At 30.3% G+C, this 24,156-nt stretch overlaps 3 protein-coding genes across 3 annotated transcripts in view; 1 reads left to right on the forward strand and 2 right to left on the reverse strand.

The window, feature by feature from the left end:
- The window catches only part of LOC132946223 (putative mediator of RNA polymerase II transcription subunit 26), a 51,323-nt gene that overhangs the window by 22,211 nt on the left and 4,956 nt on the right, over positions 1–24,156 (reverse strand). The window lies entirely within an intron of this gene.
- Positions 12,779–16,619, forward strand: LOC132947194 (uncharacterized). The gene is made up of 3 exons (XM_061017421.1): positions 12,779–13,167; positions 15,295–16,107; positions 16,558–16,619. Exons 1-2 carry the CDS (start codon positions 12,924–12,926, stop codon positions 16,104–16,106), a joined length of 1,056 nt encoding a protein of 351 aa, XP_060873404.1. The 5' UTR covers positions 12,779–12,923; the 3' UTR covers position 16,107; positions 16,558–16,619.
- On the reverse strand, positions 13,774–15,428 carry LOC132947195 (uncharacterized). Its single transcript, XM_061017422.1, has 2 exons — positions 14,506–15,428; positions 13,774–14,176 (listed from the first exon to the last, which is right to left on the reverse strand). The coding sequence occupies exons 1-2, from the start codon at positions 14,781–14,783 to the stop codon at positions 13,840–13,842; spliced, it is 615 nt and encodes a 204-aa protein (XP_060873405.1). The 5' UTR covers positions 14,784–15,428; the 3' UTR covers positions 13,774–13,839.

Consider the following 24,156-nt stretch of genomic DNA (forward strand, 5'->3'; position numbering starts at 1 on the left):
ATACGGAGTCATTTTTTAAGCATGCTCACCCCCTATTTATACCTTTACATTTTAATAAGTACTACACTTATACATATTCTGATTTTTAGAATTTTTAAGTATATATATATATTATATGTACTATATACTTAAAGATAGTGTTCTGCGTAGCCATATAAATTTTATTTTTCAAATGAGAACCGGGTTTTTACTACAAATTATTCAGTGGATGATTTTCTTGAAAATTCTGTTGTATCTAAATCAAAATTCTTATAAGTAATTTCTGAGTTATTAAAATGTTTATGCTAAGCAATTAATAATATAGGTAATATATGTATAATATATGTAATAGTGGATTTATTATATGTAGGTACATATTATTATTTATTATTGAATATTCCATCATAATTATCACAGTTTTCAATAAAACATAAGTATATGTAATGATTATATAGCAGGGTACCGACTAGGTTAGATATATTCATGAATGTACCTATATACTGTTGATTATAAAACTTTATGGCTTATACCTACCTTATATACGGATATACCTTAGGTACACATAATATGTATAATTAATAATATAGGTATCACAGTATCTTTTATTAAATACTATATTTATGAATTTTTATATAAGTATTAATAGAAATTATGAATTGTGATACTGCAGAAATATGATCACGTTAAAAATTAAAATGTGAAATAGAGTCGGACGCGAGCGTGCGTTAAAGTCTCAAGCTAATACTATATAATATTATATATTATAATATCGTACCTATTGTGTATATTATATAGTATACCACGCCGTATTGTTTACAAGCAAACACTCCTGTAGAAATTAATAATATACTTTGGTATTACAATATAATAATATTACATCATATTATATATTAATACATTTATACAGCGCGTATTGTACAGCGTGAAACGTAACTTTAACAGAAAATAATACAATTTGTATTAATCAGCGGCAGTAATAATTACTATATTATATATCTATTGTACTTATATATATATATATATATATATAGATATAAATGTATATCATGTACCTACCTATATAATATAGTGGTTATTATATAATTACGTATTATATTTATAAATGGTATATACGTCATATAGAAATAGAATAAAGTGTGGGTGGTTGAGAGTCAAATGATTGATCGCTCGATAAGTGAATTATACCAAGGTCGGAAGGAAAGTTGTATTATATAGTGAGACCAGTTGTACGTATATGGGTCAAATCAGTGTTGGCCGCAGGAAATAAACATAATATAATATAAGTGTACCTACAAGCCTATATAATATATTATATATATATATCTACTTGATTTAACTAGAAGCCGGCAAGAGACATTGCACGTATACCACTGTCGTTTTCATCGCTCAAATTAATATTTGTGTTTTTATTCGAATAATATATGCGGTAAATACGTAATATCCCAATCAGTATATGTGCCCGTAAGGGCCAGCCAACTGCTGGGTAGCCAATAAAGGCGCATTACTGCGCCCTTTGTGAGTGTCAGCGTAAAACATAAATTTCCGATTGGAATGGAATTTCATGTATATAATATAACTTATAAGTATGTATATTGTATAATATGTAAACTAATGTACTTATAATGTGTAAGCATGAATCTTGATTATTGATAGTTACAATACGCACGCTCGTGATAGCATGCAGATAATAATATTATATATATATATATAAGTAGTCTATACGCGTTTTGAACGGTTTTTGCAATCATTGCATAGGTATATGTATTATCAAAACGCAGAAAAAAGAATAGAATAGATACTGCTATTACTAAAATATTGAAATAATATTTTGCAACCAATATGATTCTTACATGCAATCACGTGTTTTTCTGCTCGATTAAGTTTGGACAAATACAACAGTGAAATTAACACACAAAGTATTTAAGTATGTATTATTTACCAAGGAACACCAGTATAGGTACCTATATATACGATATACCTAAGAATAATACATAAAACAATCCATGCGTTTATATAGGCTATACCTAAGCATAGGTACCTAGGTCCCTAAGCATATTCGTTTGATCGACTTATCGTAAAGTTGATGTAAATTATTTTAAAAAGCACTTATTTAACGGAGTAACTATGACATATGATATATTATATTCTATAAGACTTCTTTATATTATTATAACCCTTACTGCAACAAGTCCATATTATATGCGCAGTGATCAGTTTGATCGCTGATGGTCATCGATAATAATCGTGTTGAATATAGTTTACATATAATATAGGTATATTGTATATGTATTATGTAGTTTTTTTAGCTTAGTTTTTGGAACAAACACGTAAAATTAATGTAGGACACCTGAACTATATATTAAACATACGGTAATACAATACAATATAGGTATACCATATACATGCTGTTACTGCTGCAGCAGTGACCATCGCCGCGGGCGTTAATTATCTCGTAAAATAATAATGATATATATATTATTATAATATATGCATATATGGAGGAGGTCTGTCCGCTCCGCACGTTTGTCATTGTGGAAATCCACCTTTAAAAACAATGCAGCGGCAACACGTCGTCAAATATCGGTCGGGGCGACGACTCCGAAGGTCGTGTGCGACCTCGACGATTAACCCATTGTCGCGTGCGCTTTCGTCGTCGTCGTCGCAAGACCAATATCGCACCGATCTCACGCGGCCTAGTAGAATAATAATAATAATAATAATAATAATAATAATAACATGACAACCTATACCTACTGTTATTATTATTAAATACTACGTAATACCTAATAAGTATATTGAAAACGTTCGCGTCATAGCAGGTGGAGAACGCCGGATCAGGGTTATTCGAAGGGGTTGAGCGGGCACGCGCTCTCATAAATTATATATTGTTTGATTTTTTTCGTTTTTTTTTTTTTTTGTTTAGCGGCCGGTTCAAAACTACTAATTGATCACGTATCTGGGTCAGATTTAATAATAATATTAATAACGTTGTAAATATATATACTGCAATATAATGCTCCGCGAGGCAATATAGCGAGAGGTAGAGAGAGTCAGAGACAGAAATAATTCGTTCACGGCGCATCTTGCAGTATAGGTAACACCTATATGCAGTGCACGCGAGGTGCAATATAAGTAACGAATATTATATTATAAGACATCATGCATAATATAATATTATAATATACAGTATATGTATATACAGATTATACACACGCATACAGTGTCATAATAATATTATAAACATTTTATATGCGTGATGCATATTATAACAGGTACGATGATGGGTAATAAGCGCTGCATATGGTGCATATATACATATTTACGTCATATATTATACCCAGGCACAGGTAGGTATATAAGTGTTTAGCTATATATAATATTATTATACATTGGCAAGGTGAACCGCGTCTTGAGGGGCGGGTGTATACGTGTTCGCGTATTTTATAACATATTATTGGTACCTGCTTATTACCTATTACACTATATGAATCTGTATATACATACTCCTATATGCTCGTAATACGCGCGCGCGACCAGTACCCTATTTAGGTATACCGGTCGTCAGAACACGTATACACCCGACATAATAATAATAACGTGTGTTTTGTTATACACCTATATAATATTATGTTTGATTATATATGTAGGTACAATAATTTTAACACTATAATATATATATATGTATTATATATTATGTTGATCGATGATTACTATATGAGCGTGCGAGTTTGTGATCGGTATTCGACTCGGACGCGGGCCGCGGTCGCCTATTAAACTTGTTGCTGTAGTGCCTATATATAATTATTATTCGCTCGTGAGGTGTATAATGTGTTGTGAATAACATATTATAATATATTCAGAGCGATTATTTTAACAGTTTAACGTGCTACACTCAATGCAGTCCAACGGGCAACGAGATAACGCGCCGATTCTGCGCATCCCAATATGACACCCTGCCATAGTGGAACAGGTCTTGATGGCTGGGTGTCACGTAAGGATTGCGCAGAAACATCAATTTTATTCGGGCCACTGCGCGTTCTCTCGTTGGACAGTTATAGGTGTGTACTACAAAGTATGAAATTAAAATAAATTTTAAATAAGTCAAAAGATTGGTGAGAAGAACAAATCAATTTTTAATTAATTCATGGTTTTCATCATTATATCGCAGGTGGCGTGTTACTTGCGTAATATTAGTTACTTAATTCTTTGTTTAGATATAATATTTTTTGGATCGAGTGCTACGAGTAGGAATATGGAATTAAAAACGATTTAAGAATTCAGGACAGTCAATATTTCTGACAAAAATTGTATACCTACAGAAAGTATAAACTTGATTACAAACGACGTTATTGCAGTGATCGAAGTTTAGAACAGGTAAAAGTAGAGAGACGAATAATTCGGTCCCCTGAGTTGAAACATTTAAATGAGGAAGAATCGTAAGAATTTTTTCTAATTTTAATTTAAGACCGGATTTGGTATTGAGACCATATATAATTGAGCCATATTCACAAATAGAACGTACCAAAGAGTAATACTATATGATTAGGTTGATTATCGCTAAAGATAGCACAATTTAGTTGAGTGAAACCTATGAGGTTTTGTTTGATCCATTAAAAGTGTTGGTAATGCAACAGTAAAATTTAAATTTAAGATAAAAATAAATAAGGTTCTTAATAGGCCCCATAGTCCGATTTAGTATTACACCATGGATATAGTAATTACTAATTACATTTTGAAACCACTCAAGCTCTGGAAAATGTCATTAGTTGGCATTTATTAAGAATGAAATTGTTGTTAGTACACGAATCATAGAAAGTATTTAAATCAAATTGAAGTAAATCAGCTTGTTAACTTTGAATGAAGTAAAACTTTGATATCATTATAGCAAACATTATTTTAGTGCAATTTCGAAAAGTATAATGTCATTAATAAAGATAAGAAACAATATTGGTGCTAAATGGAATGCTTGAGATTTGAGAAACTCCCGACGTTTGTTAATTTTATTCCCAGGTCAAATTCTGGTATACAGCTATTATAGGTATATATACAGTACACACACAACATATATTTTTTAATGGTCGGCTGATCGGAGGATAACGTTATCGTAATTCGTATAATAATAATAATAACAACAACAACAACAACGGTTGAAACAATAACGATGTGGCAATATTATATTATATTATAGTACGTCTATATATAAACATATTGTACATAGGTCTTATACGTCTGCGTACAATACAATATGATATGTTGTAGGTATACCTAGGTATAATGCGTGGGCCACTGGCCACTACCGCGGTTCATTCCGCTGTCTGCGTGCAGTCGAGGTTAAACGATTAGCAGCATTCTTGAAATGCTCAGCCGAGTGTTATTTCCCATCGGTGCGACGGTGCGGCGGCGGTGGTGTCGCACGCGCGCGGTCGCTTATGGCCACGGTTTACTATGCTAACGCGCGCGGATTTCTTTGGTTTTCGACACGGTCGATTTACCAGCGTCAAACAACATCTCGTAATAATATTATAATATTATTATCTTAAACCCGACAGTCACTCCATCGATTCCGCAACGTTTCCCGCAGACCAATAATAATAATTACAGTTTTAAATTGTTATTATTAGGTATATATTGGGCTTATATCTGTATAATATGACTATAGGTATAATATTTAATGTCGTAGACGCCGCGGCGCGCCGTAGACTTTAATACCACTGATATTATTGCATCTAGCGGTCGCCGCGACTAAAATATGAGCAATGAGTAAAATATTAGATGTACCTATATATTAAACAAACAATGCACATTATAGATATTATAGATATATATGTGATATGTAGAACATCAGAGAAAAAAAAAGAAAATCCAAATAATCTGTATGAATCACTGGGATCCACCAGACAAACAACATATATCAAGCATCTTTAATTTCTTGAAACTTTAAAAATTGTAAAACTTTGTCAATCCAACCTACTACAGAATTCTAAATTTTTTTCCTCTTTTTAATCTATAGACTTAGCTTACTTAGCTATAAGCCAATAATCTTTGTATTTGTGACCTTACAATTAATAAAAAAACGAATAAATTTCTACCTATATAATACACCTAATGGAATTTTATTATAGTACCCGGGCATGTAAGAAATTTAGAAAAAATGTTTGGGAAAGTTATAAATAAATACTACTGAGTAATTAATAAGTAATATAGAAATGAGTTTCATGTTTTGGAAATAAAAAAAAAATTATTTGTATTTTGCATATTTTCTGCGTTATTATATAGGTAGGTGTACCTATATTTTAGCACTTTTGAATTTTATCTCCAAGGTATAATAATTTTGTTTTACTCATGCATTATGTTTATTTATTTTTTTATATTTACAAAAAATAATATATGCCTAATAAGTAGTGATTGTATGCAAGTAAATACAAGTTACAACATTTGATTTACTTGTGTAAAACCGTAAAGCCGTATTAATTGACAGTTAGACACTAGTACACTACTCCATGGTTTTAAGCTACGGAATTTGTATTTAGCATTGATAAAAACTAAAAGTGTTTTACTAAAGTATAATATTGTAGGTACTTATTGGATAGATATGTAGGTACTCAGTAGGTATTTAATAGTTTACATATTTAGAAAATAGAATTGCTTGAATTTGTATTGATTTTAAATAGACTAAACAATTTTGTCATTGAGTAAGTCACTAAATACACTACTAGAAAGTTTAAATGTTTACTTGATACATATATTATAATATATGTTATTGTGTTATCACTGCCTTGCGGGCAGTTATTGTTACTACATAAAATGTATTAGGTCAATATTGTTCATTTATCTGTTCAGAACGAATAATATTTAATTACCTATTCAGCCATGCTCGTAATTTTGAAAACAATAGTTGTGTACATATTTATTTAAGGTGACCAGAGGCAATTTAATTTTGTTTTTGTCCCCTTCAGAATATATTTGTTATGGACAACTTTATTCCAGATTGTTTTCACTCACCATGAGTCGTTTTAAAATGTTAAGTTTAAACGTCAAACGTTTAAAACAATCTAATTAGTAATTATAAATATATTTAATGTTTTACAAAAGAGGTGTGCGATAGAAATTAGACTAATTTCTGCTTCACTCTTGTAAGGTTTCAATCCTATATATTATACAGTACATAATATATTAATAATTTATTAACGCTGAATATTTACTAAAAAAAAGTTACATTTTCGCTATTGATTTTTCGATTGTTTATAATTACGAGTATGTAGATACATTAGAATATTAGATTGTGAGAAAATGTTATTATTTTATTAACAAGGGTAATCTTTGTAATCTAGGTGAAATTATATTTTAACCATAATATAATATCTAGTTTATACAATAATATACAAATATATACCTACTATTGTATTTTGGAATTTTTTTTTCGAGAACTTTGCTTAATATAAATAATTCTGATTTCTGATTAAATAACATTTGGGATATATTTGTTCAACCACGCATATGGAATTAAATATTAATACAAATTGCCGGCGATTAACTAATTTCTGTGTAAACGTCAGTTCTTCGTTATTGAAATAATAAATTGTGCACTACATCAGTGTGGACTGACTATAATTAAGTACACTGACAGTGCAAATTCCTCAGCGCTCGGGCCTCGAAGCCATTAGAAATAGAATCCTTGGAAATTAACTTTTAACACAATTATATATTGTACAGAAATATATAAATGTAATGCAGTACTTATTATTTGTGTACATTATGTTCAACAAATTACACTTATTATAACTTGTAACTCAAAGCACAAAGACCGCAGGGACTGTTTTGCAACTATACGCGTAGAGAACAAGTGGTCATAAACCATACGTTACACTATCTTACCTATAATATACTATCACGAAATATGTCTAAACGCTCCGGCGTGTCAATATTTACGGACTTTATGTATTATTTTCGTTTCACTCGAGGGTTCAATAATTGTGAAATTCTAAAATAAATAACGATGTATATAACGTGAATATAATATTATATTGTATAGATATGTAATTTAATTAAATTTCTTATTTTTATGAACAATTTGATTTACGAAGGTTTTCTGATCGTGTTCATTTGTTTCAAATGTGAGAACTCGTTTGACTAATAAAAATAGGTGGGTAACTACTTTTATTAAATACTTTTACCAATATTCAGAAAAAATAAATAAAAATCAAAATCGTTATATCGACAAATTTGAATCGGCTATTTAATAAAATACGGTATAAAACTACCGTTAGGTATAATACTAATAGATAGATATACTAGGCAACATTTTGAAAATTAAATCGATTTTCTCTTTGGCGAAGACATAGGTATATATAGCGATGGTAACATAGGTACCCTCCTATGTATATTATAATTGACCCAACGAAGCGTAATAATAATTAAAAATCGTACACATGTTGATATAATGTATCATATAATACATTTTCAGGAAGGCGATTTTAGCCAACAGATATTTGTTGTATGTGTGTACAATATACTTACATAGGTAGGTAACTATAATAATATAATATACGGTTAAAATAACAAACGGATCGTGGGACGGAATACTAATTGGGCGCATGAAATCGAAATAAAAAGATGTGAGCTTAATGGTTTCAATTCACGACGCGGTTTGGCAAAGAAGTCACGTGGTGAAAGCGCGCGCTCAGTCTGTGTGTGCGCTCGTCCGTCCATCTGTCCGTCTACGTCTCTATGTCTGTGCTATCGGATTTCTCATCGGTTATGTAAAGCGAACGTCTCGTGATCCGTTTTCAACAATTATTATATTATTAATACGACGCAATTATTATTGCGAACCACTCGAACGAATACCCAGTCTCCTACATATACGTACCTATATATATATATATATATATTATTATTATTATTTTGGCTACTCGCTTTGATTGTCTCAAACCAACGTTTGTATATCATTATTGTATTACCACATAACTTCGTTTTTTAAAGGTACCTATCCTCCATGCCACATTGTCATCTGCGTTTGATTCGATATAATTATTTGAAACTATTGTAATTTATTATATTAAATTGTTACTCTTAATTGCTTTATTTAATAAACGTATATGAGTGTTATGAATGTGTTTCCATCATCGTCGCACGTTCGGCTGAATTATCTGCGCCGATGCATCACGTTATTACGTAACAATTGGATCAGTCTTTGGCACACGGGCCAAGCACATATTAGTAGACAGGAGTCATATTTATGAATATTTTCGACTAAATGTTGAGCGTGTGAAATTAATTTATGAATTAAATATTTTGATCGTATTCCGCATAAATACGCTACACTATTGTTTGATTTTGAAATAATCGCAATATCCGCACATCGGACGATTAAAAATAATAAGATTTAGAAATATTAACTTTCTAAGATATTATTCGTCAACTGAAAACTGCAATATTATTTTAATACATGTTTCACATTTCGGTAATTTTGAGACTTCGATTATACACTTCGCATAAAAAAAAAAAAAATTATACAATAGATTGATCTATGTCATTAAATCATTAAATTAAAATAAATTTCATAAACTATTAACATACACATTTCTCGTATGTATTTAGGTAAGTAGGTACATATAATGTGGTCATTAGATATTTAATTTTGATTTAAAAGATAGGTAGTACCATTGGGTGTATATATGCAATATAATATGTATACTAAATGTACGTTCACTGTTCAATTTATTTAAATTAAGTTTCTCTAACCAATGCACGTTTGACTATAATTTTCTGCAGAGAAAATATGTTACTTATACTTTACATAATATTTTATAATAGATCTACAGATAAAAATGATCTATATTCGGAAATAGTTTTAATATATTCATATTTTAGATTTATGAATTTCTATAGCACTCAAAAATTGGCTCATAATCTTTTTAAATTGTATTTGTAAATTAATCTATTTGAATTATGAGAAGATTGCGTTGGTTTGAATGATTATTAGGTATTATTGTGGTTAATAGATAAACAAATTAATTTAGATTTTAAGATTGTGTTAAAACTATTAAATTATAATTTAATCATACCATACTTTCAAATATTTAAGACTACCTATCAATTAGTATATATTAACAAAGATTTCATTGAGAATATTTTAATTCCTGAAAATAGAGAATGTCACGTAAATATAGTTGGATTGAGGAAAGGAGAAGGAGGGGTCAGAGGCCTGTTTTGGCCTCCCCCAAAAAACCTATTTAAAGCTCCCTTAAAAATTGTTGTCAACTATATAAGGATATATACTTATATACCTAATATGTTATATAACATACATTTTTAGTTATAAAATTCCGTGTGATGGAGTTCAATTTCCCTGTCCCATTCTTTCCAACCGGATTATCTCAGTTGCACTTATATATACGCGAAATGCGTGAGTATATACGTGACTTATCGAAAAGTTCTGCGCTGTCCTTGGCATTCGTTTGTCGATTCCAAAACCAATTAACGCATAATATAAGTCTATTATTGTATAATATAGTGATACCCTTTTTGATATATTTTTCACGCGCACGGTATAGATTGCTGTTTTAAATTAGTGGAATACAATGACTGCGTATAATATTATAGTAAAAATGCGGTAGGTCCCCGGCAAAAGATATATATTAATAAAATATTTTCGAATGACAGGGCAACAAACACAATATCATGCGCGCTCCTCATCGCCGTAGTCGTCATCGTCGTCTATACCATTTCGATTTATATTATTATTGTAACTACCTATTCAATTTGTCATTGATATTATAGCAATGCTATTTTTTTTCATCTTCTTATGAGTCTTATTTTTCTTTTTAATCATAACAGGCGATGTAGCGATTTCCATTACCGTCAATTCAAGTTGCATTCTGACGCGCGGCTATAACATAATAATATCATATAGGTACATGTATAGATATGTATTTATTATACGTCCTAGACTCAGTTTGACACATGTTCTCGCCTGTTATATTATTATTCATTGTATATTATATTGTTATTATACCTATATACCATTATATAGTACCACCCATATCCACGCGTGTCAGCCGATTGGACATCATCACGCGTGTGCCGACACATACAATGATCGATAGAATAGTCATTAGTCATAATAATAATAATAATAATAATATGACGATTGACGAGCAGTGGCGAATTAGACCGTGTGAAAACGCACCAATAATCGGCTTTTAATTATCGCTGATCGTCGCTCTGCGCATCGACAATCGCGTTGTTCTGTTGATAATAATATATTATATAGTAATAATAAAAATATGTAGTACACCGTTGTATTGTTATTTGTTATAATATGCTGTCTACAATAATATTATTATCTGTATTATAATATCAATTCACATGTACTAGAAAAAATATCATTGAGTATATATTGCAATATAACTCAATGGTAATATGTATATATTCAATAGTGTGTGCTCATTGTTTGAGAGCGCGAACTGACGACGCCGCCTTAATCGTAGAAGCAGTAGTAATAATAAATTATTAATAATATAAAAGTATTGGCGTATGGATAGGTATGATTAGGTAGCTGCAGAGTAGTAACAATAATATCATATAATATTATACAGGGCACAGGCAGTATGTATGCTTGGTGTAGTACTATATAGTTGTATATTGTATAATGTATAGTACTCTACGAATAATACACCTACATAATATACATGCGTACCAGCCACCTTTTGGCCTAGATAGATACGTTGAGAACCATCGATAGATTATACTACATAGGTACGAATCGTTATTTTTTAGTTCCACGTTTTTACGGAATTTTAAACACTTTAAATAATAGATAATTCAATAAACAAAAAACATTTTAAGTCTGTTTTAAAAATATTATTCAGATCACATAATAAACATAAGCTAGGTTACATCATTATTGAGTTTGATGATGATTTTTTTATGAACTAAACAGAACATTAATAATATTTTCCATAAATTATAATATTTAAAAGCGAATAATTTGATTACGTTAACACGTACAACAAAACCCGTGTTATAATTTATTTGAGTACTTATACGGTATTTCCTCATGTAATTATTATAAGTATTACGTAAAATTTCAGATTTTAATTTCCCACCAATTATAATTTATTATCTACCAGCCGTCCGACAAATTATTTCATTATTATTCATTACACCACTACGTAACCTGAACATGGTCAGGTATTTCTAAATTTCTAATCGTATCAATGTTTACAAAATTTTTGAACTATATATTTCATTAAATAAAATGTAGTTTATATTTTTGAAAATATTTTTTTCGGAATAAATTTTATATCGATATTGCTTGTTCGTAAATCGTACAGTATTAACTTGTGGCGTAATTTTTAAATAACAACTCGTTTGTCTCAATAAAACGTTACCACGTTACGTTTTGTGTATTTACACCAGCTAAAGACGTCATATGGATATATTATTATGGTTAAGTAATAGGTCAAAAATCATTCACGGAAAAGTGTTAATATATGTTAACACAATATTAAAATGTATAAATAACATGTATAAAAGTAGCACATTACTAATAATAGTTAATACTGGTATGATTAAAAAGGTTATTCTAAAAAAATAATTAATAAACAACATTCGATCGTCGATATAATATTATATTATTATAGTCACAGTTATTTAAGGAATATAGTTCATTGAACAGTTAGGGCCGGCGCACACCAATGCAGTGCGGTTGCGGCGCACTGCATGCAGTGCCGCATTTAAAATAGAACACACGTTATCTTATGGGAATGCCCACACCGATGCAGTGCGGCGGCGGTGCAGTGGTGTTGTGTATGCGGCGCGCTGCATGCGGTGAGGCATGGCGGTTTTTTCTTGCAGTGCGCGTGCGGTGAAAAGTCAAAATATAAAGAATTATCTATATTTACATTGTTCAAGTTGTTATCAATACGTTATCAATTGTAATGATTGTACCAAACTTCAAACTATCTAATAACACAGAACATTATTTTTGGTATTTTTTAAAAATATATTTACTTATACACTTGAAACTTATAAAAATGGCGGAGGATTGTGAAAAAATGGTGCAATTGGTTAAGCACATCGAAAACCACCCATGTCTTTTTGATTACAATAGAGCGGATTATTCTAACGACACAGTCAAGACAGCAGCATGGCATGAAATTGCAAAGGAAAATAATTTATCAGGTAAATAACATAATTTTAATTAAATTACCTTCTTATAATAAATATGAAACAGAACCATGTATTGTGTGATGAATGCATATAATATGTTGTATAATTTACAATTATTCACAATTTTTGTTCACCAGCAACTAAATTTCTTACACTGTTCTAGTTTGTGCCCTCAGGCAGTATTGAGCAAACATTTTCTATGATTAATTGATAATTAAAGTTAGTAAGTAATTTTTTTGCCCAATACTGCCCTCAAATTTTTAATAATATTGTTAAGGAGGCAAGTAAATGTGATTGTTCACTTATTTATTTTTATTCTTTTAAATATTATTACTAATATTAATGACTTATGGCAATAAATGTTACTTCCTAGTTACATAGGTTATAGACTTTATAAAAATGTATTAAGCAAATACTAATGTTTTATATTTATTATAAGAAGCCTAGTCTTATAATTTAATTAAAATAATATTATTAATATTAAAATATTTATACCAAGATTTTAAGTGACAACTACATTATAAATTAACATAGGTTCATCATATTATTATACATACAATAATCCTGAAGCTAGTTTGAGTTCAGTAAAAAATCAATAAGATATCTCATAGACCATAGTATTTATTTTAAACTATTTAATTAACATTTAAAAGTTATTTATTATTTTCCTATATCAAATGTGCATTAAGAACAATTTTCTTGCCAAGGTACCTGACCTTCATTTGATATAAAATAACTACACAATAACTCTCTGTTATTTTCTGCAACTCTTGTGGGTCTTGCTACTTGAATAAGTGGTAGTTCTTTATTATTTTGTACTCCCATTGAATCAATTGATTGAGGATGTGATGGTGTAGAAAATGTACCTTCTCGCATTCGTATGAAATTATGCAGAACACATGCTGCTTTAATAACAGATTCACATGTTTTTACCTTACAAGCTAGAGGTTGCTCAAATACTCTAAATTTAGAAACAAGCATTCCAAATGAGCATTCTACGCTTCTTCTGGCTCTGGAGCACCTAGTAAATAAAGAAAGATATATTATTCATTTTTATGAAGTCTTCTTAGGTTAGGTTCCAACTTATATTTTATAAGTGGCTAATTAAGTTATTTTAATTAATTAATTTATTGAAATATTATACTCGTTTAGACCCAGTTATATGAATTAATTAAATTTAATACAATAGCATTCGAAAGATAAATTTTTAAACAGTAAATACTTAATTTAATAGTACAAACAAAAATATAAATAATATTATATGTATAGCATATACAATAAGATACAATAGCATTCAAATATTTGTTTAATTAATATTATATTTATTTTAATATTATTCTATATATGTACCTGTAGTTAAAAATCCTTCTGGTTTTATTTAATGATCTTTTGGGAAAAGGTCTCATCAGGTTTTTTTTCAATGGAAAGGCTTCATCTGCTACAAAAAAATGTGGGAAAGGGCCCTTTGAGTCCCAGCCAGGTAAAGGCTTTGGGTCAGGGGCATCCAGCAAATCATTTTCAATGGCTTTGCCTAACGAACTTCTTCTAAACACCCTACCATCACTGTTCCTACCATAATCACCAACATCAATGGTCAAAAAAAGTCCATCAGCATCTACACATGCCATTAAAACAATACTAAAATATTGCTTGTAGTTGAAAAAAGCTGATCCCGTTTTTGGAGGGCATTTAATTTTAAAATGTTTGCCATCTATAGCACCTTCAAAATAACATTAATTATTTTCTTCAAATTATATAAATTTAAGTTAGGTAGACATTTTAGTATAAAATTTACCTAGGCAATTGGGTATATTCCATAAATCCAAATAACGTTGCGAAACGTTTTCCCATTTTTCTTTTGTTGGTGGCGGCATATATTTTTCTTTTAGGCATTCCCAAATGGCCATAGTTGTTTCTGCAATGATATTCCTTGTAGTAGACTCTCCTCTCAAAAAATACATGGAGTGTGCTTTAACGTTACCTCCCATTGCAAGGTATCTAAAGAGTAGTAAACAACTCATAGTACTTCAAATTATTTTTTTATAATTGTATGAGTATATTTATATATTATACACTTACTGAACATATTTAGTTTTAAAGTGTCAAAAATATTATAATTGTGATTATTAATTTTTGTAGTGGCTGATTGTAAAGAAAAGTGGCGAAATATCCGTGGACGATATTTACGCCAACTTAAAGATGTGCCACCAAGTGGATCAGGGACCAAACGAAAGAAAGTCTATTACCTTACTGATTATTTACACTTTATTGACCCTTACACCACATCCCGACCTCAAACTGGCAACCTTACAGGTCTCACAGTAAGTGAAAATAGTATTGACTATTTAGAAGTAGATGAAATAGAATATGGTTATGAACATGAAGAAAGATCTATGACAGATACACATAGCATCAATAAATGTATCAAAAAAAAAAGTGGCATAGATAGTTCATCAAAAAAACAACAATGCTCTTCATTAGATGAACTTAATGTTGCAGCTGCTGGGTATTTTAAAGAAAAAAGATCCCAAAAAAAATCAGAAGAATTACAAGATCATGATATGGACTTTTTAAAGAGCTTATTACCTGATATTAAATCATTAGATTCCCATAATAAAAGAAAGTTAAAAATTAACATTATGCAATTAGTCGATGATGCTTGTAAAGAGGCATCATACAATAAGAATACAAATGTTCATAATATTCATGACACTCTATCATATTCAAGACAACCTTCACAAGATCAACAACCACTGTCTAATTTTCAACCAAGAGAACTATATTATAAGCAACCACCACAGCTATTTTCACATCTTGAACGACCACCTTCATCTTATGACAAAGAACCACCAACCCAACAACAAAGATCTACACACCATAAACATGAAATCGACCCAATGACTCAATATCAACCACCAGCAACGCATGCCCCAATTTGGACTCCTTTATAATGTAACTTATACATTTATGATTTATGTTTAATATATTATTACTAATATATAAACTTGTTAAAATAAAATAAATTAAAAGGTGTTTAATAAATGTTAATTGTATAAATAAAGTACCTAGTAACAGATGTGATTGCGGGTACTATTTAAACTTATATAAGGATAGGTATCATGAGAGAAAACATTTTCTGATTTTGTTCAGAAATTACCCCCTTTGCAACCATTTCAAGTTAGAATGCAACAAGATGATACATTTTGAAACATTAATATTTTTATTCAAATAGTTGAACAATAAAACTATTAAATACTTACCTCAATGTAATCAATAACCGTTCTTCCACAGTAATGGCTTTTCTGAAGTGAGTATCTTTTTTATGTAACATAGGCCGCACTAACTCTGATAAGATTTCAAATGATTTCTGTGTCATTCTATAAAAAGTTTGAAATTTTTCAGGATATAGAGAAAGCTCTTTTGCAACAGAAAAAGTTCCTAGAGTGTCTGCGTTTTTCTTTAGGTATGGATGCACCCAATACTTGCGTTTACATTTTTGACTATTATTATTATTGTTGTTGTTGTTTAATAACAACAACACCAATAAGTCTTCGTCAGTACTTGACATTGGATATTTTAATATTTTAAATATTTATAATTTTAATAGTATTGAAATAAAATAAAATAAACAAAGCAAATAAAAAAATGTTTAATGAAAAACACTAATCACTAGGTATTAATCACTGTTATCAAAATAGTAAAAATAGTTAAAAATAAAACAGATCGCGCCTCCGCCGCACTGCATTGGTGTGCTTTAGCGCGCTTTTGCGGTGCGGACGCAGTGTTTTTCGCGCGCTACTGCCGCCGCCCGCACTGCAACCGCACTGCTTTGGTGTGCGCTCTCCCTTACTAGAACTTATTTTTAATTGTTAAAGTATATATTTATCGTTTCATTGTATTGAAGCATATCATATTGTTATACATGTGGATAAAGGGAAACTTAATTGATATTTTAATGACAAGACGCATATTAATCATTTTTATTTGTTAATGATTGTAGTCGTATCTCGTATACATGTATTTGTATACATTTATCCATCAATCATTTAAGTTAAGTTCATTGATAAATGTTATTTTTATACTTGCATGCAGATAGCTTAAGTGGTACGGTATATAGTATTGCAGTGATAAGGCAAAATTATGTTCTATAATGCTCTATAAATATTATTATAATGAAAATTAAACGTAACATGGGTGTAACCAGTTAAGTCGAATATCAAGTATCTATATAATGTAACATTTAAATTAGAATAATATTTATGAACGGGCCTTTTATGTATGTGTAATATAAAATGATTTATTAAAATTAAACATTCATGTTTGGAAAGTAAATATAAATTTAATTTAAATGCAATTAAAATAAAATAAATGTGTAATAGTTCAGGAATATATTTGATTTTATAAATTATATGTATAAATAATAATTATGATGCATATTTTTCATTTAGTGCATTATAAGTTAAAATAATAGTAATGAATAAAACTCTAGAACTACTATGGTCAGATCAGCTCACTTAAAATGCTTAATGAAAAATCACTACACTCCATGTAATCCATATTTACTTAAGTAGGTACCTAGTAACTACCATCGACATATTATATATTATATATACATAATATATATTAGTGGATAGGTTTATCATTGTGTATCAAGTGTTCCACGTTTAGTAATAAATCAAAACTAATGAATATACTTATGTAATATTATGTGTATGTTTTAGTTTTAAGTAGCGTACCTATATTTTTCGATTGTTTACTTATATATAATTAATATAATATTACACGGATACTGAACAGCCAGTATTCATAAATAATAATTATAAAGTCTTAGACTCGTCTATGTGATAATGCATATTAAGCATTTAAGCGTGTTATGAGAATTCGTGTTTGCACTTTGTATAAACTATAAAAATTGAATTATACTTGTTCGTAATTATAAGATTGAATAATGCGGTTGGCAATGAGAAAAATAACACGGGCCCTTATTAAAAACGTATCTATATTGACCGACGGGCAACAGCACACACAAACGACATATTAGGTATATAATAATATATAATATTACGATAGGTACTACCGTGTACTGGAAATATCGGATTTTCAAATTCTTCAATTTTGGCGTGGGTATAAAATATACTATTTTAATGGTTTCAAAAGTGTCAGAAACACAGAAACTCCCATCACTCATATTTAACAATAAACATATTAGAAGTTGTTTTAAATAACACTTTTTTTCAATTACTTAAAATTGTTTGCAGAGAAAAATGAAAATCAATATTATATGAAAAAAAGAACTACCTAATAATATTCATGCATTTTCATATTTCCTGCTTTCCTTGTTTTCCCACCTCTCGTGGATATATCGTTATCAAATATTGCATTGTGCATTGTTGTACACTATATATGAAATATAAATTTTTTTTTATTACTTAGTTATTACTTATTACTTTAGTTCATTTAGGGTGATCGATTTAACGTAATAAGACACCCATTGTTTCGTAAATTACGTTCTTTCAGATAATTTTAAGTCATTACAATCCAACATTTTTGAAAAAAGTTTAAATACTTATAATTCATAAACTACTCGCCTAAAATTCGATATTATTATACATCGAAGTACTCCAAAAATGTTTTACTATGGAATAGGGAATAAAAATGCATGTGTCAATAAAAAAAGGTAACCTATTTATTTCTACCTATATTATAATACCTATTACCTATCTATTACCGTTGTTTTTAGTAGATAGATATATTTTATACCTATAAAACTATAAATAATGTAATACTATAAATAAATATATTTATAGCCTATACGAATATGTTCAAGTAAAATTAAATTAAAGATACGACAATAATTTTGTAGGCACCCCCAAAACTTGGGCGCATTGGATAGAAAATATTATTATAATATAATCGTAGAATTCTTCAAAATCCCAAGAAAACACCCCGGGCCTCTTTGTAAATTAATAATATAATGTATTTTCCCATACAATAATAATATAGTATTAGTATATTATACCCATAGGTATATATTATTACTCGTGCAGTATTATAATATTAATTTATTATGTCATATTTTTTACTGTATGGTCAAAAATCACTGATTTACATAATAATAATAATAATATCGTCTGGGCAGAGTGCGTTACGTAGTATAGCCCGTATAGGTATATAGTAGATATAACGTTCGTTGGTACGTGACAAGTGTCTAATATATAGTAATAATTCCGGTCAACACGTTTATTTAACTGTGTATAAGTCCTGCTTATATATATATATATATATACATATAATAAGCGTATTGGCACATACTATTATTATTATTATTATATTTGCATACATGTCATAATATAAACATATTATTATAATTTGAAGCGCGCATTCGTAGAGTCATACGTTACTGACGAACTTATTATACCTTCTAAAAATCTATATTATACAACAATAATAATAATAATATTAATGAAAAACAAAAAATTACACAAACTCGTGGGTGACTTGGGGCACTCCTCGTTACAAATTATTGGATTAGTCGCGCAAAAACCATTCGGAACAAACATAAATATAAAAAAAAATGTAGTAATATAGGTAGGTGGATGCTTTTTTGAATATAAATAATGTTAAACAAAATACAAACAAACACGACTTGCAGTCATTGTAAAACAAAACAATGTTCTATAGTTCTGTACAATGTTTAACTTTTCAAATCATTTTGACCCACCATTTGAATTTGACCGATGCAATGCATATTTTACAAAAAAAATTTCCGGGATTTCGATAATCCAATTTAATAATTCACTTTTGTAGGTACGCAACTATTTTACTATACCTAGGTACATACGTGAATTTTAAATTCGTACTACGCACTAGGACCCAGCGAAACTAGATCTTGATTCCAATTGTACACAGACATCGCTCATATAATATTATTATTTATAATATACACACAATTTTTGCGTACATTATAGCCGTATGGTACGATGTTCGTCGCACTGTCAGCAGAGTCGATTAGATCGCATCCACATAAAGCAAATTTATACGAATGTGTGCGACGTGCGTGTACCCATCATAGTATAATATCTGCGTACAAATTATTCGTATCTATCAATAAAACACACGCACGCGACCTTTACGTGGTAGTTCTCGTGCGCAGGTTGTGTACGTTAGTATTTTATAATAATATTATTATTATTATTATTATTATTATTATTATTATTATTACTACGTTATGACGCCCACTCGCTAGGTCGTTGATCTCGACCCGGGAATGTACATATTATTATTATTATATTGCCTATATCACTTGTTGAACGTGTACGGGTGTATATACATTATGCGAGTTGTTTGAACTCGGCGAAGGCGTTTTTCCCCTAAAAAAATTGTGCTAGCCGGCCCACATCAAATCCACGGAGGGTTTGCCGTTTTGTTTCTGCCGATTCGTATGTGATTCATTATTATTCGTACTTTTATTATCATGTCAGCGTATATAATATTATTACACGTCTCGTCGCCAGCTGTTGAATTTTCGGTTCCCTGCAGATCCGTTACACAATCACAAAATAATAAATTTATCAAACTTGTTTTTTTTTTGTCATGTCGAATTTCTCGTGAATAAATTACACGAATACAAGGATTGTGCGACCAGGGTATAACATAATGTATGTAATACGTATATTATACTATTTTACTCGCTAACTTCGTTATATTGTTTGGTCTGTGGCCAGTTCCAGATGGTGCCAGTCAATTACGATTTTCAACCGTGTGTTTACATAATAATGTGTGCTATAGGTGTATGGTATATTATTATTATTTTATTATGGTATCGAAAATATAATCAAATTCTCGAATGCTTGTATTATTATTGTTATTTCAGACGTTATAGATTTTTACAGAATTTTTACATTGCATTATTATAATGTACAATTTATAAATTATGTAGGTACTTTATATAGCGTCTAGTATGCCTACGGTTCCCGTGTTTTTTTATAATGGTATTATGACCGTAATTTTTTTTTTTTTTATTTAGATGTTCGAGTGGGAATCGTTTTAACGGTCACATAATGGATAATAATAATGCATTATACGCATTATATGATAATGTTTTAACCGTATATATTTAATATTTTTGTGAATTTTCACGAGTGGTTGCAAACCACGCGAAACATGACGGCTAATCAACAATTTAAATAAATTGCACTGCAACTATCTTCAGGAATATTATATATTTTATTATTGTCGCCCCCGCCAAGTACCTGCAATAATATGTTCGACCGTAACCCGTAGGCGCGCGACAAGAGGCTTAAAACGTATGTCATGTTCTTATATTATTTAATGGGATGTATAATATGCAAAAACGCGTGATATTATTCCGCACTCTCGACCTTGCCCGTTGAATTCGTGTAGGTATATTTCCGATTTTGTATAGGTGAGCAATAACAATAAAATCTTAAGATTGTAGAATAATAGGTATAGAAAAAATACCTACGTAAAACCACTGTATTCTGTTTTCTGCAAATCTAAAAACCTATACATCGATTCTGGACCGTAGAGCGTCGGAGATTTAATTAAATCCAATTCCAAATGTATAATAACGTCATACTACAATGTGATATGTATATAATAACTAATAACAATAGTGTATTAATCATTAGTAGAATATATTGGTCAATATTTTGAATGACGTGCCACGTTTGGAGGAAAAATGATAATTAAATACGCTAGTCGTGATTAATTATTTGTCGTGTACAAGTAGGCATATCGTCCGTTGCGATCATATGCCCACGATATAGTAATACAATACAATTAAGATACGATAATATTTGTATTTTTTTGGTCAAGCGCCACAGCATGACCTCGTATGCAAAAACATAATGCGTCTTAAAATTCGAACCGAAAACGGCCGTTGGTCCATAATATTGAATTATAGTGGACCACCCGGAGGAGGTCTTAAAGTTCTGCACAGGTCGATCCTACGACTTCGTTATTGAAAGGTATACCAAGACGACTAATACGGCAGAAACGTAATATTACATTGTATTATTATCAAGTATAGGTATATTTTGTATTTTATATTAAGTACGCGTATAACTTGTACAATGTTTTATTATATAGTATTAATATACATTTATACGAATATTTAGGACACGCGCAAATGACATTCGTGCGATCCGGGTCTGCACATATAATAAAGTTATAAGATATTCGACCTTTAACACAGCGACAGAACATTAATAATTTTTGAATAATACACAATATTTATCAACATGGTGCCGTCTTCTCACACAATTGGCATGACATTTATTTATAATGACGTCACGCGAAACCGTATAATCATGCTCGGCGCGCTGTAGAGAGAAAGCTCTATATATAAGAATTTTTTTTGGCCACCCGCTCATAGTTTGTTTTTTCTTTCGAAATCGTGATCGTATTTCGTAATCGATGCACATTATGATGATACGTATCCTTATAGACTGTTAATCAGCTAATGAAGGCAATTAATTAGGATCAACGTGTACTGCAGTTGTTTCTGTGCTTCGTTACTTAAATCAGGGATGAGCAACTGGTGGGCGTGTACCTATCCCTTTTATGCGGCACACGACCACTCTTCGTTTTCAAATTAAAAGTTTTAGACATCTTAATTGAGAATATGCTACAGAGTAAAATATAAGGGATGATCCGAATACAATCCAGCCCACTGGATATATTATATAAGCTTTGAAAACTGCTGATAATTCGATAATTTGGAGTTGATCATCCATATACATTATAATATAAATGGACATAAAGTACAATATGTACTGACTTGAAATAATAATATATTTGTTCTTTTTGTAGAGATAGATGAATGATTTTACAATCCATTTCCGATTCTTGACTCGCATCGTGTCCGATTTATCGAATAAGCCAAGTATCAAAAAAATGAATAAAAAAAATGTAATATTGTTTTCTTTGTTTTCTTCTCATAAAAGTAATCCTGATTGAACAAAGGGCGATGTTTTCACATATTTGTATTATATCGTTTATATCGATTGTATAATTACTGGCACAAACCCACAGGCCACATAGTTGAATGCGGTAAAGCCAGGTTTTGTAACAAGTAACAACTACATTCAGCAGACGTTTGTTTTCGATTGTTAACTGTGAGTGGTCAGTGGGGTACGACTAACCAATAAAATGTTCGCATTTTTTTCTTTAATCTGTATTTTTTTCTGATGGACGTGGTGTTTCAAATTTAGACGAGAGTCAAAATACATTTCCAGGTTATTTAGCCAAATATTTTTCTGAGATTGGTGATTGATATTAATTGATTCAGTACTAAAATTGTATATGATATTTGTCATTGCATTTGAATATTTAATATCATCAATCCGACTGTACGTCTGTACAACAATATAGGTATACTTATAATAATATTATATTATATGATGCGAATGCCATAATCATATATACTCATATACTATTACTCCGACGGGGTTAGATTGTTCTGTTACACAACATCGCACGCGCGATATCGATACATACCATTATTTTGTTGCTGCATGCGTGGTGTTATTATCTTATGCATTCATGCTGTATAATGTATAATATGTAATATTATTATTACATAGTTATTGATCATACATTCATACATATAATGTATGGTCAATTCATTAAGACTTTCCAATGGAAGGGGGCGATGATCGATAAACATAAGAAATAAAAAGTTTTGTCATGTAGGTATGTGTACCTATACTAGACATAGGTACCTCGACGTTTCGGCGGAACCCTTGACCACGCCTCAGCCCCAGGAATTAGAGCAAAGTCCTGTGGTCGTGATTATCTCCAGGCGATTTTACTGTTCGCGTTTTATTTTTTTTCTCCTCCATTCTCTCGCAGTCCAGTCTGACAACGCACTGCCTATGTATATATTATTTATTATATATTACACAATAATATACTTCTATCCTTATCAGAATCATTTTTTTTTTTCTTAACATATACCTACCTCTACATGCTGCAATA

Source organism: Metopolophium dirhodum, chromosome 6 (genome assembly GCF_019925205.1).
Source record: "Metopolophium dirhodum isolate CAU chromosome 6, ASM1992520v1, whole genome shotgun sequence".
Taxonomy (NCBI): domain Eukaryota; kingdom Metazoa; phylum Arthropoda; class Insecta; order Hemiptera; family Aphididae; genus Metopolophium; species Metopolophium dirhodum.